Source organism: Nycticebus coucang, chromosome 12 (genome assembly GCF_027406575.1).
Source record: "Nycticebus coucang isolate mNycCou1 chromosome 12, mNycCou1.pri, whole genome shotgun sequence".
NCBI classification, from domain to species: Eukaryota; Metazoa; Chordata; class Mammalia; order Primates; family Lorisidae; genus Nycticebus; species Nycticebus coucang.
The window spans coordinates 927,750-945,259 of NC_069791.1; the positions used below are offsets into that span (position 1 = coordinate 927,750).

The 17,510-nt window shown below is 52.4% G+C and overlaps 1 protein-coding gene across 9 annotated transcripts in view; it reads left to right on the plus strand.

Annotated features, from left to right (window-relative positions):
• GRIP1 (glutamate receptor interacting protein 1) overlaps positions 1–17,510 on the plus strand; it is a 687,322-nt gene that overhangs the window by 574,876 nt on the left and 94,936 nt on the right. For all 9 annotated transcript variants that reach the window (XM_053554787.1, XM_053554785.1, XM_053554786.1 and 6 more), the window contains 2 exons: positions 7,483–7,630; positions 9,998–10,167. In XM_053554787.1, the coding sequence (XP_053410762.1) occupies positions 7,483–7,630; positions 9,998–10,167 (318 nt within the window). The remainder of the gene's footprint in view (positions 1–7,482; positions 7,631–9,997; positions 10,168–17,510) is intronic.

Genomic DNA, 17,510 nt, shown 5'->3' on the forward strand with positions numbered 1-17,510 from the left:
CCAGCTTCCATGGGGACGCCCACCCCCGACGGCTGTTCTGCTCCTGCCTCTGGGCTCAGTGGGGTCTGGCACCCTGTGCCTTCTGGCCCTGGGTGACTATATTGCCCCCTGTGCTCCCCTGCACCCTTTTCACATCGTTGCAGTTGCTTTATTAAACTCTTCTGGACTGTCCTAGTCTGAGTGTATCGGTATCTCCTGCTGGCCCCACCGTGGTTCTGTTCAGCTGTGGGCAGTTTGCTCAGAGCCCTCTGCAGACAAGTTCATCTGGCAGGTCATCCCGATCCGGCAATATCCATCCCTGGAGTCCACTGCGTTCACATCTTTCATGATGTGTACCCCTGAGTGTGACACTGGTCACAATCCTGGAGTTGGCTTATTTACTTAACCATTTCATGCCGCCCACTTCTAGGAGAGGGGTGGCCAATGAGTCTAAATTCCCCGCAGAGGAAGGTGGGCTAGCTTTCCCAGAGGATGTGACACTCGAGCAAAGCAGTGGTAAGGGGAGACGGATGGAGCTGGGACCTTCCAGGCCCAAGTGAAGAGAACAAGTGAACGAAGGGTGGCAGCAGGGACACTCCCGGCACTTCAGGAGACTCTGGGCAGGAGCAGAGAGACCAGGCAGGACGGTGGGGAGGGAAGCTGTGCAGGGCCTCGGAGACCACCGAAGAACTTCCCCCATCACTACACCAACTGCTGAGAGGTTCACACACAGGGGGAATGGGAGCAGGTTGACGTCACCATTCAGAGGGTGTGCTGGAGGGCAGTGGAGTTGGGTGAGGACCTGAGGTGTCAGGTGGCAACGTGGCAGACACAGTGGCCATGCGATGGCAGGGAGGCTGAGAGGGAGAGCTGTGCAGGAAGCAGGATCAGGAGAACCGGTGAGGGTGACGGGAAACTCAGAGTCGGGGTCAGCTGTGGGCTTCTGGGCTGCGTGAGGAGGAGGGCTGCAGCGGACTTAGGGAAGGGCAGCCTCTCCCCTGGCTTTGGACGCATGGCCACTGTCCCCAGGAGGCATCCGAGGATTGCTCCAAGTGGTAGTGGGAGCTGTGGGGTGACACAGAAGCATGTTGACATGGTCAGTGAAATGTGGTCTGCTCAGGACAGGGACAGGGCTAGGCTCATGGCCGGTGGGCTGCGTCCATGAACCCCAATGGCCTTCATGTGAAACAAGCACCCTCTTTCCTCTGCATTTCTGCATAAGTTAGGGCTTTCTTATGGCACCATCTTGACAGAAAGCTGAAGTTGTGCCCTTGGGGACCTCTCCCTGAAAACGAAGATGGGACCAGCCTCCAAACCAGTCTTGAAAGGACATTATTGTTGTCAAGACATGCAGAAGTCTGCAGACTTTCTTGTAGCCTCTACAAGATAAGTTACCCAGCACCACCTTCCTATCTTCCAGCTCCCTCCTCTAGCCGTTAGAGCAGTGGTTCTCAACGTTCCTAATGCTGCGACCCTTTAATACAGTTCCTCATGTTGCGGTGACCCCCAACCATAAAATTATTTTGGTTGCCACTTCATAACTGTAATTTTGCTACTGTTATGAAACGTAATGTAAATATCTGATATGCAGGATGTATTTAGGCAACCCCTGTGAAAGGGGTTGCGACCCACAGGTTGAGAACCGCTGCGTTAGAGGATACTAGGGTTAGATCCCAGCTGCTGTGTGTTTGATGAACTTCCTGAACCTCCCTGTTCTCTGACTAAGCCACCAGCTTCCTGCTTACCTGGCACCGCTGTTTCTCTACAGAGTCACAGATTGTCATGGAAATCTCCCCATTTACAAATAAGGAAAGTGAGGTCTGAAAGAAAGGACAGCTTGGGCCACAGTGCACCCAGGCCACCCGCCAGGCTACCCCCAGGCCACCCGCCAGGCTACCCCCAGGCCACCTGCAGGCTACCCCCAGGCCACCCGCCAGGCTACCCACCAGGCTACCCCCACGCCACCTGCAGGCCACCCGCCAGGCTACCCCCAGGCCACCCGCCAGGCTACCCACCAGGCTACCCCCAGGCCCGACCTGCACCAAGAAACCCACACTACCTCTCCCCAAACTGTGGCTTTAAATTTCTCTTGTCTCAGAATTTTGAGGCTTCTGTGTCAGATGCTAGAGCAGGCTGGACTCATTAATTGCACTTTCACCTCCCACAAGGACATGGCGCTTTTCCCTTCAGGGCCGTAGTGGGCAGAGTCCTCCTGGAAGGGGCATCTGGGCAGTGGGTTGTCCTCTCTCTCGCCCTCTGAAGCAGCCATGGGAAGGATCTGGAACCTTCTCTTACACTCCTTGATATCCCTGTCCCTATCATTTCCTTCTGTGAGAAAATGTCTAGTACTAATTCTTCACTATAAATGGAACTTTAGAGCCACCGTGTAAAACCTTGACAGACACCTAGGGGAGGAAAAACTAAAGAGTTCATATTTAAACAATGTCCTTTTTCAGCTTAATGTGAGGGTACAAACAACCAAGTCACAATGTTTGAATTTGTTAGGTAGAGTCCCTCTTAGAGTTGTCTCCGGCACCAAAAGGTGTGCCGTACACCCCACACCACCCCGCACCACCCGGACGTGCCCATTCGGTGGGAGAACACCAACCCCTCCCCTCTCTTCCTCCCGCTCGCCCTCCCCAGACTGGAACGGAATTGAGTTTTCTGCTCTGTGGGCATGTGGTACATCATCTATTGGCTTCATATTAGTGTTGAGCACATTGGATTCTTGCTTTTCCATTCTTGTGATGTTTTACTAAAAAGAATGTGTTTTAACACCATCCAGGTTAGTACAAAAGCTGTAAAGTCTCCATCGTTTTAATGGCTGAGTAATATTTCATGGTATACATACACCACAGCTTGTTAATCCATTCTGGGGCTGACAGGCACTTGGATTATTTCCACATCTCGGGGATTGTAAATTAAGCAGTGATAAACAATCTAGTGCAAATGTCTTTATGATAAAATGATTTTTTTCTTCTGGGTAGATGCCTAGTAGTGAGATTGCAGGGTCAAATGGGAGGTCTATTTTGAGTTCTTTGAGGATTCTCCATACTTCCTTCCAAAAAGGTTGTATTAGTTTGCAGTTTAACCAGCAGTGTAAAAGTGTTCCCCTCTCTCCACATCCACGTATATTGAATAACTTTTGAATATCCCAATCTCTTTAAAACCTCTCATGTTTAATAATGATATAATACTTTCAAGAAAAATGAATACCTAGTGTGTGTATGGGGTGTCAACTGGTAGTCATTTTACAATATTTACACATGCAAATACCCAGCTGTAAATGTCCACTACTTAGAATAGCAGTTCAAGAAAAACACATTAGCAGGATGCCTGGAAGGAAAAGCTCTGTCAGAACACAGACCCAGCTGTGGTAACAACTCCCAGTAGCGACTAACACGTACTGTATGGTTTTCCCTGTGAGATTTAAGGTCCCTAGAGGGAGGTTTCAGGGGCCGAGGTGTCACCTGTGTTGGGGCCCCATACCCTTGCCCATTGAAGACAGCTTGCCAGTTCCAGGGCCACGATCCCGCCAGCAGGAAGGGAACAGCTGCAACATCACCTCTCAGCTCCCCATTCAGCACGACTGGGAAGGTGACCCCTTCCACTGGCTCAGAGCCCCATTTCCTTCCTGAAGAAAGGGAAGGAAGATTGTTCGAAGCCCTGTCACAGGAGACAGGACTCCAGACAGCAGCAGCAGTGTCTGTCTTCTGGAGAGATTAAGTAATAAGTAACTTAGAAACTTTACTGTTTCATCTGTTAAACCAAAATAAATTTGTCCTTATCACGACACACATTAGGAAGAGCACAAGTGATTATCGTCCCACAGATAAACCAACTAAAATCCAGGAGGAAAGGAGAACATGGTTTGAGAAATAGTCTTTCTAAAGTTCTAGAAGACAATATGAGAAAAGGTTCTGCTAGGCCAGCGCTCACGTGGCGTTTGACTAGAGCAAAAAAAGAAGTTGCCAGAGCACAGGCTCAAAAGAGAGGAGGGCTGCAGCCTGAGACATGTGCACTTGGCTCCGGGGCATAGCTGTGACTGTTAGGATTGAGAAGTGGGCAGGACTGACCACCTCAGTGATGGAGGGACAGCTGACACAGAGGCTGCAGGACTGACACCTCAGTGATGGAGGGACAGCTGGCACAGAGGCTTCAGGACTGACACCTCAGTGATGGAGGGACAGCTGGCACAGAGGCTTCAGGACTGACACCTCAGTGATGGAGGGACAGCTGGCACAGAGGCTTCAGGACTGACCACCTCAGTGATGGAGGGACAGCTGGCACAGAGGCTTCAGGACTGACCACTTCAGTGATGGAGGGACAGCTGGCACAGAGGCTGCAGGACTGACCACCTCAGTGATGGAGGGACAGCTGGCACAGAGGCTTCAGGACTGACCACCTCAGTGATGGAGGGACAGCTGGCACACAGGCTTCAGGACTGACCACCTCAGTGATGGAGGGACAGCTGGCACAGAGGCTTCAGGACTGACCACCTCAGTGATGGAGGGACAGCTGGCACAGAGGCTTCAGGACTGACCACCTCAGTGATGGAGGGACAGCTGACACAGAGGCTGCAGGACTGACCACCTCAGTGATGGAGGGACAGCTGGCACAGAGGCTTCAGGACTGACCACCTCAGTGATGGAGGGACAGCTGGCACAGAGGCTTCAGGACTGACCACCTCAGTGATGGAGGGACAGCTGGCACAGAGGCTTCAGGACTGACCACCTCAGTGATGGAGGGACAGCTGACACAGAGGCTGCAGGACTGACCACCTCAGTGATGGAGGGACAGCTGGCACAGAGGCTGCAGGACTGACACCACAGTGATGGAGGGACAGCTGGCACAGAGGCTGCAGGACTGACACCTCAGTGATGGAGGGACAGCTGGCACAGAGACTGCAGGACTGACACCTCAGTGATGGAGGGACAGCTGGCACAGAGGCTTCAGGACTGACCACCTCAGTGATGGAGGGACAGCTGGCACAGAGGCTTCAGGACTGACCACCTCAGTGATGGAGGGACAGCTGGCACAGAGGCTTCAGGACTGACCACCTCAGTGATGGAGGGACAGCTGACACAGAGGCTGCAGGACTGACCACCTCAGTGATGGAGGGACAGCTGGCACAGAGGCTGCAGGACTGACACCACAGTGATGGAGGGACAGCTGGCACAGAGGCTGCAGGACTGACACCTCAGTGATGGAGGGACAGCTGGCACAGAGACTGCAGGACTGACACCTCAGTGATGGAGGGACAGCTGGCACAGAGGCTGCAGGACTGACCACCTCAGTGATGAAGGGACAGCTAGCACAGAGGCTTCAGGAGTGACCACATCAGTGATGGAGGGACAGCTGGCACAGAGGCTGCAGGATAGAGTTAGGGTCTGGTTTAAGAAGCCATAACACCCCAGAATTACAGAGTCCTGTTTGTAGACAGAGATCTCTGACTCCTTCCCAGAATTACTGAAATTTTACTCTGGAATTGAGAGGAAAAGATAAGGACCCAGTGGTCTCTTAAACTTGTTTGGCACTAACTTACCTCAATCTTACCAATCATTAGAAACATTGAACATGTAAGAGTCTTTAGCACTGGAATATGTGCGCTGTCGATACAGCTGTTCTCTTTGCCTTATTTACGAGATAATCTTGCTTTATCTCAAACTGAAGGTGGCTTTCTCCAGCCAACCTTCAGCTTCCTGAGAGTGAGGCACTGCCTGGGTGGCACCGGGGAGCACAGATTTCCTGGTCACTGCCCCAGAGGAGCCAGGATGACGTGCTCATGGAAGACAGACCCAAGTTAATGACGCGCTGAACACCAGAACAGAACAAACTCAGAGCAATGTGACAGTTCAACATGCAGTCTTTTTTTTGGAGGCAGAGTCTCACTTTGTCACCCTGGGTAGAGTGCTGTAAAGTCATAGCTCACAGCAGCCTCAGACTCTTGGGCTCACGTGATCCTCCTGCCTCAGCCTCCCAGGTAGCTGGGAGTACAGGTGCCCACCACAATACCCAGCTATTTTGGGAGACGAGGTCTTGCTCTTGCTCAGGCTTGTCTCGAACTTGTGAGTGCAGGCAATCCACCCGCCTCAGCTTCCCAGAGTGCTGGGACTACAGGCAACCCACCATAATGCCCAGCTATTGCTATTGGTTTGGAGACAGGGTCTCGCTGTGGCTCAGGCTGGTCTCAAACTCCTGAACTCAGCTGATCCTCCTGCCTTGGCCTCCCAGAGTGCTGGGATTACAGGTGTGAGCCACCATGCCAAGCCTCAATATGCAGTCCTGAAAAATGAGAAGACGCAAAAGCCGGTGATCATAAGATCTCAATAGTGACAACATTTGGTGTCATAGCAAAGTGATTCAGCAAACACTGTGAGAAAGGCACCATTTCACATGTAAGCAAGCAGGCTTAGAAAGGCTGAGTAGCTTATCTAAGGCACTGTGACCCCAATACTGTAAAAATGAAAAATAGATACAAATGTTTTAACGGCACATCCAGGCTCTTTGCTGTGTGACTCCTGGGTCTTCTGAGCTTTAAGGTACTGCCTGAGAGTCCTCTCAGTTGCTCTCGCATCTGCTCAGCACAGATTAGCTGCACATCTCTCAAGTGCTGGTCATTTTGCCAGGCGCCGAGAATGCCTGGCTGATGAGACACAGCCTCGGCCTGCACAGTGAGCTCATAGCCTGCAGACGGCAGGGTGCATCATCCAGACAGGCCACTGTGAAACTGTGAGATGTTTGCCACCACAGCATGGAGCAGGCCAAGGGGCACCGGTGAAAGGCCTCTCTCCAGATTGTGAGTTGGGGAGGCTTCCCAGAGGAATATGTTTGACTCAGTCCCAGGGTGGGTAGGAGTTGAAGGGCCGAGAGTGTTCCAAGCCAAAAATAAAGCATATGCAAGGTCACTGGTGAGAGGCGGTGACCCCCAGTCAGGCCCAGAATAGAGAAAGGCCCAGCAGGTTTGCAGAGTCAGCCTAATGTGCCCACTCCTCCTGTAAGGTAATTGGAGACATCACCCATCTGTCTGTCCATCCAGCCTTCTGTTCATCTGTACTTCCCTCCACGCTTCCAACCTCCCTCCCTCCCTCCCTCCTGTCCATCTACTCATCCGTTCATTCATCCATTCATTTATTCAAAGTAGATGTTAAGATAATTATTGGAGAAATTAATTTTTTAAATCTTTATTGTGAGACCTGGTATGTGTCAGGCATTGCACCAAACAGCGTGGCAGGCGTGGAGATACAAGGACATTTCCCAACTGACCCGCAGCTTAAATCTAACTGAAGGGGCCCAGTGTGCTCACTGCTGCCACGCAGGCCACGCACAGGTGTGTCCAGAGGTGCCCTAAGGACTTGTCACTGGCTGAGAGGACATTATATGGTGGAAATCCAAGTTTCAGCGATAAAATTAATAGGCCAACATCTGATCTAACATTCTCCATCTTTTTCTTTTGTCTGTTTGCTTATTTTGTTTTGTTTTCCGAAATTTGTTTTTCAACAGATTCTGTGGCAACAGCATCCGGGCCGCTGCTCGTGGAAGTTGCCAAAGCTCCCGGTGCCAGCCTCGGGGTCGCCCTCACCGCCTCCATGTGCTGTGACAGACAGGTCATTGTCATTGACAAGATCAAGTCCGCGAGCATCGCAGACAGGTGAGTGTGGCAGTGAGCCACCTGCTTTTCAGAACTGCACCGGGTTTAAATATGTGTACAACTCAATACTGATAGGAAGCCAGTAGATGATGTAATACTTGCCCACACAAGAGAAAAACTCAGCTCAATTCAAGGTGGGGGGAGAGGGAGATGGAGGGGGAATGGCTGTGCTCCCACCCCGGGCACAATGTCAGGGTGTACAGCACATCTCCGGGGGCAGGGCACAACTACAACAGGGACTCTCCCTAACAAAGGCAAACATTGTAATCTAATTGTACCCTCACATGAATCTGAAATCTAAAAAAAAAATTAAATATGTATACAGAGGGTGCCCAAAAAAATGCATACACCTTTTAAGAAAGGTAAAAACCATATTAAGTTTGTAATGCTTAAGTCACATTTGACTTCTGCAATTATAAGAGATGCTCAGATGCGATTGTGTTCATCTCTTGTTACCAAAAGATGAGGTCTAAAAATTAAGTTTGTGAACTCATCCTAGAAAAAATGCCACCTGCTAAATGTCACTACGGTCACCAGATGGCCAAGGGGAGTGCTTTGAAGATGACCGTAGTGACATCCTGCAACGAGGCGCGTAGCACTTTTACTAGAACGAGTTCACAAACTTGTCAGATCTTATATTTTGAGTATTACAATTTTAGTACAGTTTTCTCCTTTGTTAAAGAGTGTGTGCTTTTCCTGGCAGCCTCTGTACGCACACACATATGCACACACGTGTGATGTGCACATGTGTAATACACATGTGGGAACACACTGAAAACAGCTCTCTGGACGGTTTGTGCAAGTTCATGCAGGATGCAGGTTACTGTCATGGGGCTTAAAAGTTCACACACATCAGCCACCCTGTGATGAGATTTCACCACATCCAGATGTTCAATGAGGCCTTTACAACAGCGAGAGGAGCCAGGAAACGGAGCTCGCCATCTCTCCGTGTCCCAGGGGACAGGACACAGCTCCTGACTGGCGTAGCGCAGCTGAGCAGATCTCTACTGAGCCCCATGCTGAGAAGTCACAGGTTTTCCTGCCTTGTTCACAATTAAATCCTGCTACCATAAAATCTTATTCCTTTTTTTTTAAATAAACAAAACTATTTTTTAAATTATGCGATCTTTAAAGAAAGGTCTTCTGTCATGATACGTGAATTGCAGGACTTCACCCCCTTCAAGATGTAGGGTTCTTGGCACAGCACTCATTCCAGTGCTACAGTAAAAATGAAAGTTCTTATTCCTAATTATTATTTTAGACTTGTAAGGAAAGCTGATACCAACCCCATCTTCCATAGCTGGGGCTCTCCAAGTGCGTGCATGCGGGATTGTAACTTCAGATGGAGGGATGCCTGGAAACGCTTTGTCTGGAGAAGCAGCCTGCTCACACTGGGAGCGTTTAGACACACTGTCCTCACATGCCCGCCTCCCGTGTGTTTCCAGTTCCTTCCCTATGTCCCCTCGCTCTGCCCAGGAAACCTCCAGCTACGTGCAGTGACCTACAGTGACCCAGCAGTGGTCAGTCCTGGCTCCGCCAAGGTCCCCTCTGCAGCCAGTCTTTCCAGTGGCTGCCATTGACCCAGGCATATCCTCTGCCTCAGGGGTGCAGGACACTGTGATTTCCTCCCTGTTTTTCCCACTCCACAGGGGTGATGGGTTGAGGGACTGTGACCCTTCACCTGCCCGGAGCCAGTCTCCTGAGTTCAGCAGGGTCAGCAGCAGCCCCCCACTTTCCCTGACCCGTCTCGCAGGCCTGATCTTACTCTCCCTGGACTCCTGCATCATTTCTGTCATCAGCAAGGGCTTCGCACTAATAAATGTTCAACTCCAGAATGACAGAATAAGCTCAGTAAAGGAGGTCTGGCTCTCCGGAGACTGTGGAATGGGCTCTGAGGATGCGTTCACAGAGTCTCCCCAAGTCAGTCTCATCCACGTGTAGACAAAAACCTATCCCACTCCTCTGAGTCACCATCTTGAAATTCTGAATATTTACACCCTCTCATTTATGGAGAAGAAAAGCCTAGAACAAACAAGCAAACAAAAAAACCAGAAATAGGCAAGGGGGGAAATTTCCTCTCCTTCACTCCCGTTTACCTCACCGCCCCTCAACTTTCAGCACCCACACCCCCAACTGAGTGTTTTTAAGGAGGAGGAAGAAGAGCATTTTTTCTAGACATTTTCTGTGTTTTCTACAAGGTTTACTCTCCTATTCATAATGCTACAGATGGTATTTCCTGTGACATTCAAACCTCTCTCTTATCTTGAACATACATGACAACTGTGTGACGTTTAACTGTGGAGGGCAGGGAAGGTGGCGCCCGGAGCAGGCCGTCGGCTGAGCGCTGAGCGTCTCTCCTGTCTGCAGGTGCGGCGCGCTGCACGTGGGGGACCACGTCTTGTCCATCGATGGCACCAGCACCGAGCACTGCACGCTGGCCGAGGCGACCCAGTTCCTGGCCAACACCACCGACCAGGTCAAGCTGGAGATTCTCCCCCATCACCAGACCCGCCTGGCTCTGAAGGGACCCGACCATGGTGAGACCGTCCCCCAGACACATCTCTTTATCTTGCCCTGCCGCTGTGGCTCCCCGGTGGAGCTGGGAGGCAAAGAGACATTAAGCTCAATTCTGCCATACTAACTCTTATCAAAATGGGGTTATCTTTGTTAACTATAATTCATCTTCCAAATCCTTTTTACTAAGCCACACATCATTTGCTTGGAGCTCCAAAATTGAGGAAAGAAGCCTTGTTTGAAATAGGATTTTCAGGCTAGTATTATTTGATTTTTTTTTAAGTCTTCGGTGCAAACTGAATGTGAGAGAAGAGACATGATTTGCCTTCCTGGTATTCACCCTGAATTTCTAGTCTATGTGAAGGCAAAGAGTGAAACTCCCACTTTTCTAACAAAAAGTGGGTGTTAGTAACAAAGCCTTCAGACATTTGGCAGGAGCCCGGATAAGCAGGTGTGTACCTTTTTAAAAAAAAAAATTCCTTGAAATTAGAGGCCTTGCTAGTGTTGTCAGAGTGGTTGAAGGGGTAAAATATGTTTCTGTGTTTAGAGACAATGCAGTTTCTCAGGGATTGACATTGGCTTACGAGGGGCCATTTATATTATTAACGTTTCCCACCTTCTGAAACACAGTGCACTTCTCTGCAGTTTGGGGGAAAAAAGAGGGACTCGATAATTTTCATACTGAATGAGTCAGCTGGATGCAACCTTTTTAATTAAAAGGAGTTCAGACAGCCCTGGAGCTAATGAAAATCTCTAGTACGACATTGTCCTTATCAGATTTTAATTTTGCACATTGGAGTAGAGAACTGATGCCATGTAGGCAGGTTACAAAGAGAAAATCAATGTTATAGGGTGTAAACAGAAATGCTCAGGAGCTTGGGAAGGTTCCCCGGGGGGTTCACTGCCCCCGGCCCCTCCTGTTCATAGGCTGAGGGGAGATTTCTGAAATGGTTTGAGTCTCTTTAAATTAATCAGAAGTCGCCCCCAGATTTAAAGCACAGAAGGGATAAGAACACACACTGGGTGCCCGTTCAATGTGGGGTTTGCTTGCTAAATTCTGGTATCGGCAAATTGAAAATGAGTAACAAACCCTTTTAAAATGTTATTGAGCAGCCTAATTTATTTTCCTTTAATTTGCCTGTATACGAATCATAAATAGTTAAATTGTTTACAATCCAAATAGTTTAATAGTTTCCAAGAATATTAATTTATGTGCTAAAATGTGTAGACCAAGACCAAATTTCTTGTCTTTCCCGTGGTGACATGAGGTAGCTTGTATGGGGCATTGGAAGCCACTGTTGTCCAGTATACCCCTGCTGCCCCACCATCATCCCGCATCCCTCTGCTGTCCCACCATCCAGCGTCCCCCTGCTGCCCCGCCAGCCACGCGTGCCGAGCGTTCTCTGCCTGCCTGTCCAGCTTATAGGGCTACATTCTACAGTGCAATCAGACTCACATTGTCAAGGGGAAATAAATTATTACATCACAATGGAAAAGGAAAAAAATGTTTATCATGTTTCCAATCCTCAAACTTCCTTTTTTTTTTTTTTTTTTTGAGACAGAGTCTCTATCGTCCTGGGTAGAGTGCAATGGCATCACAGCAACCTTAAACTCCTGGGCTTAAGGGATCCTCCTACCTCAGCCTCCTAAGTAGCTAGGACTATTGGCACCCCCCACAACGCCCGGCCAATTTTTCTATTTTTGGTACAGACAGGGTCTCGCTCTTGCTCAGGCTGGTCTGGAACTCCTGAGCTCAAACTCCCACCTCGGCCTTCCAGAGTGCTGCTAGGATTATAGGCGTGAGCCACCGTGCCAGGCCTCTGTTTTGCATTAATGGAGTTTTACATAGTTTTGCCTTTATTCACAAGAAAGTTCTGGTTATTTTTTCGAGATCTCTGCCTGCATACTGTGCCTCTCCTCCTGTGGGGAGAGACCAGCACTGCGCAGCCTCCACCACGGTATTCACAAGGCAGTATAGAAACAGGCCCATCCGCTCGGAATGAGAGATGAGCTGTGCTTTTCAGCGGTAAGTAGCATCATGAAAGAAGCTGACAAAGTGATTCTGATGAGGTTAGAAATCGTTCTGACTGAGAAGCCTGAGGGGACCAGTCATGATTGAAGTAAACTGAGATTTGGGGAAAGAAAATGTGACCAAAGTTGCCAGTTTGGCACACTCGGTAGGAAGGACCTTCCCTGAGCAGCTGCTCTGAGACGCCCGGAGGGGCAGGAGGGGTGGCTGGAGAGGAGGATGCAGAGACGTGGCTTCTGCTCCCTACACCTCTGAAGACTGTAGTGGGATGTCGCCCAGGAATGAGACCAAAGCGATCTATTTTAAACATCCTGCTCATGCCCATCATGAGGGGCGTACGAGTCCCCATGGGAAAGGCAGTGGGGTTTGGTGCTGATGCAGGGAAACCGGCCTCACCCTACAGAGCTGCAGCTCAGCTCAGTTCACCCTCAAGACTGCAGCAAGTTACCTGGATTTCCTTTGCCTTGGTTTCCTCATTTGTAAAATGGGGGTTATAATAATTCCTGCCTCACTGGAATATTGTGATCACTGTCTGAGATAATGCTTATCTTTATCCAGGAAAAAGCACCTGGCACAGTGCCTGGTGTATGAGGACCCAGGGAAGACAGGCTGCTATTCTGGCACTGTGACGTGAGCAAACACTCCAAAAATGCAGCATCTTGCTTCTAAACCCTGAAACACTTGCCAAACCTGAGTATCAAGGGCACGACTGTGAAGCATTATGGGGTAGAGTTTACAGTTCGCCTGCATTACTTGCTGGTGCCTTTTGCACCTGTTACCCATGGCATACAGCTGTGTGCACTACCTTGTAGCATTTTTGTCTCTTAATTATTTTGTACATATGAAGATTTAGTCCCCCAAAATAGTTCAAATTCAATGTAAAGATTACAACTTATACATAGCCTGCTTGCTACAGTTGGCCCAGTGCTGGACAAACAATAGGTGCTAAATAATATCTTCCTTATTGATGTATTAATTGGACTTGACAGTCCTAACATGTACCCAGTAATTTTCAAAGCACCTAATAAAGAAGTGGGTCAAAATGTCATCTTACCCACCCCAGACTGGAAGAAGGGGGATGAAAGAAAAGGCAGTGGAGGCGTCCCCACAACACTCTGTTACTGTAAGGAAAACACTGCTGCAGTGTGGGTGTGGGCGCCACCATGTGGACACGGCTCTGCAGTGTGGGCGCAGGTGCCACGGTGTGGACACGGGCTCTGCAGTGTGGACACGGGATCTACAGTGTGGACACGGCTCTGCAGTGTGGGCGCAGGTGCCACGGTGTGGACACGGGCTCTGCAGTGTAGACACAGGCTCTGCAGTGTGGACACGGCTCTGCAGTGTGGGCGCAGGTGCCACGGTGTGGACACGGGCTCTGCAGTGTGGACACGGCTCTGCAGTGTGGGCGCAGGTGCCACGGTGTGGACACGGGCTCTGCAGTGTGGACACGGGATCTACAGTGTGGACACGGCTCTGCAGTGTGGGCGCAGGTGCCACGGTGTGGACACGGGCTCTGCAGTGTGGACACGGGATCTACAGTGTGGACACGGCTCTGCAGTGTGGACACGGGCTCTGCAGTGTGGACACGGGATCTACAGTGTGGACACGGCTCTGCAGTGTGGGCGCAGGTGCCACGGTGTGGACACGGGCTCTGCAGTGTGGACACGGGATCTACAGTGTGGACACGGCTCTGCAGTGTGGGCGCAGGTGCCACGGTGTGGACACGGGCTCTGCAGTGTGGACACGGGATCTACAGTGTGGACACGGCTCTGCAGTGTGGGCGCAGGTGCCACGGTGTGAACATGGGCTCTGCAGTGTGGACACGGGCTCTGCAGTGTGGACACGGCTCTGCAGTGTGGACACGGCTCTGCAGTGTGGGTGCAGGTGCCACGGTGTGGACACGGGCTCTGCAGTGTGGACACGGGATCTACAGTGTGGACACGGCTCTGCAGTGTGGGCGCAGGTGCCACGGTGTGGACACGGGCTCTGCAGTGTGGACACGGGATCTACAGTGTGGACACGGCTCTGCAGTGTGGGCGCAGGTGCCACGGTGTGAACATGGGCTCTGCAGTGTGGACACGGGATCTACAGTGTGGACACGGCTCTGCAGTGTGGGCGCAGGTGCCACGGTATGGACACAGGCTCTGCAGTGTGGACACGGCTCTGCAGTGTGGACATGGGCTCTATAGTGTGGGCACAGGTGCCACCATGTGGACGCGGCTCTGCAGTGTGGGCGCAGGTGCCACGGTGTGGACACGGGCTCTGCAGTATGGACACGGCTCTGCAGTGTGGGCGCAGGTGCCACGGTGTGAACACGGGCTCTGCAGTGTGGACACGGCTCTGCAGTGTGGGCGCAGGTGCCACGGTGTGGACACGGGCTCTGCAGTGTGGACACGGGATCTACAGTGTGGACACGGCTCTGCAGTGTGGGCGCAGGTGCCACAGTGTGAACATGGGCTCTGCAGTGTGGACACGGGCTCTGCAGTGTGGACACGGCTCTGCAGTGTGGGCGCAGGTGCCACGGTGTGGACACGGGCTCTGCAGTGTGGACACGGGATCTACAGTGTGGACACGGCTCTGCAGTGTGGGCGCAGGTGCCACGGTGTGAACATGGGCTCTGCAGTGTGGACACGGGATCTACAGTGTGGACACGGCTCTGCAGTGTGGGCGCAGGTGCCACGGTATGGACACAGGCTCTGCAGTGTGGACACGGCTCTGCAGTGTGGACATGGGCTCTATAGTGTGGGCACAGGTGCCACCATGTGGACGCGGCTCTGCAGTGTGGGCGCAGGTGCCACGGTGTGGACACGGGCTCTGCAGTGTGGACACGGCTCTGCAGTGTGGGCGCAGGTGCCACGGTGTGAACACGGGCTCTGCAGTGTGGACACGGCTCTGCAGTGTGGGCGCAGGTGCCACGGTGTGGACACGCGCTCTGCAGTGTGGACACGGGATCTACAGTGTGGACACGGCTCTGCAGTGTGGGCGCAGGTGCCACGGTGTGAACATGGGCTCTGCAGTGTGGACACGGGATCTACAGTGTGGACACGGCTCTGCAGTGTGGGCGCAGGTGCCACGGTATGGACACAGGCTCTGCAGTGTGGACACGGCTCTGCAGTGTGGACATGGGCTCTATAGTGTGGGCACAGGTGCCACCATGTGGACGCGGCTCTGCAGTGTGGGCGCAGGTGCCACGGTGTGGACACGGGCTCTGCAGTGTGGACACGGGATCTACAGTGTGGACACGGCTCTGCAGTGTGGGCGCAGGTGCCACGGTGTGAACATGGGCTCTGCAGTGTGGACACGGGCTCTGCAGTGTGGACACGGCTCTGCAGTGTGGGCGCAGGTGCCACGGTGTGGACACGGGCTCTGCAGTGTGGACACGGGATCTACAGTGTGGACACGGCTCTGCAGTGTGGGCGCAGGTGCCACGGTGTGAACATGGGCTCTGCAGTGTGGACACGGGCTCTGCAGTGTGGACACGGCTCTGCAGTGTGGGCGCAGGTGCCACGGTGTGGACACGGGCTCTGCAGTGTGGACACGGGATCTACAGTGTGGACACGGCTCTGCAGTGTGGGCGCAGGTGCCACGGTGTGAACATGGGCTCTGCAGTGTGGACACGGGCTCTGCAGTGTGGACACGGCTCTGCAGTGTGGACACGGCTCTGCAGTGTGGGTGCAGGTGCCACGGTGTGAACATGGGCTCTGCAGTGTGGACACGGGCTCTGCAGTGTGGACATGGGATCTACAGTGTGGACACGGCTCTGCAGTGTGGGCGCAGGTGCCACGGTGTGAACATGGGCTCTGCAGTGTGGACACGGGCTCTGCAGTGTGGACATGGCTCTGCAGTGTGGGCGCAGGTGCCACGGTGTGGACACGGGCTCTGCAGTGTGGACATGGGATCTACAGTGTGGACACGGCTCTGCAGTGTGGGCGCAGGTGCCACGGTGTGAACATGGGCTCTGCAGTGTGGACACGGGATCTACAGTGTGGACACGGCTCTGCAGTGTGGGCTCAGGTGCCACGGTGTGGACACAGGCTCTGCAGTGTGGACACGGCTCTGCAGTGTGGACATGGGCTCTATAGTGTGGGCACAGGCGCCACCATGTGGACACGGCTCTGCAGTGTGGGCGCAGGTGCCACGGTGTGGACACGGGCTCTGCAGTGTAGACACGGGCTCTGCAGTGTGGACACGGCTCTGCAGTGTGGGCGCAGGTGCCACGGTGTGGACACGGGCTCTACAGTGTGGGCGCAGGTGCCACGGTGTGGACACGGGCTCTACAGTGTGGGCACAGGTGCCACGGTGTGGACATGGGCTCTACAGTGTGGATGTGGCACCACGGTATGGATGTGGGTGCCACGGTATGGAAGTGGGTGCTATGGTGCGGACACAGGCTCTGCAGTGTGAATGTGGGTGCTACGGTATGGACGTGGGCTCTGCAGTGTGGACGTGGGCTCTGCAGTGTGGATGTGGGCTCTGCAGCATGGATGTGGGCTCTGCAGTGTGGATGTGGGTGCCATGGTATGGACGTGGGTACCGCGTTGTAGGCACAGGCTCTGCAGTGTGAACGTGGATGCCAAGGTGTGGACGTGGGCTCTACAGTGTGGATATGTGCCATGGTGTGGACACAAGCTCTGCAATGTGGGCGCAGGTGCCATGGTGTAGACGTGGGTCTGCAGTGTGGACATGGGCTCTGCAGTGTGGGCATGGGTTCCATAATGTGGATGTGGACTCTCCAGTGTGGATGTGGGCCCCACGGTGTGGATGTGGGCTCTGTAGTGTGGGTGTGGGCACCACCGTGTGGACTGGGGCTCTGCAGTGCAGACTCAGGTGCGTGATGTGATGCAGGCTCTGTGGTGCGGATGTGGGTGCTGCGGTGTGATACAGGCTCTGCGGTATGGATGTGGGTACTATGGTGTGGACATGGGCGCTGAGGTGTGGATGTGGGCACTGCGGTATAGATGTGGGTGCCACAGTCTGATGCAGGCTCTGTGGTGTGGCTGTGGACTCTGCAGTTTGGATGTGGGTACTGTGGTGTGGATGTGGGTACTGTGGTGTGGATGTGGGCACTGCGGTGTGGATGTGGGCACTGTTGTGTGGATGTGGGTGCTGTGGTGTGGACACAGGCACTCCAGCCGACATCCCTATTCACTCCCTACATTTGTTAACTTCTTTGTCCCTTCATCCCTTAGTTGCCATCATATGCCAGGCACTTACTAGAATGTGCCCAGCATAGAATTCACACTCTAGAGAGTCAAACATTAAAAATACACTAAATTAAAAATACACTGAAATCAAGCCATTTCAGACAATCATAAACTCAGTGAATAAAATAGAACA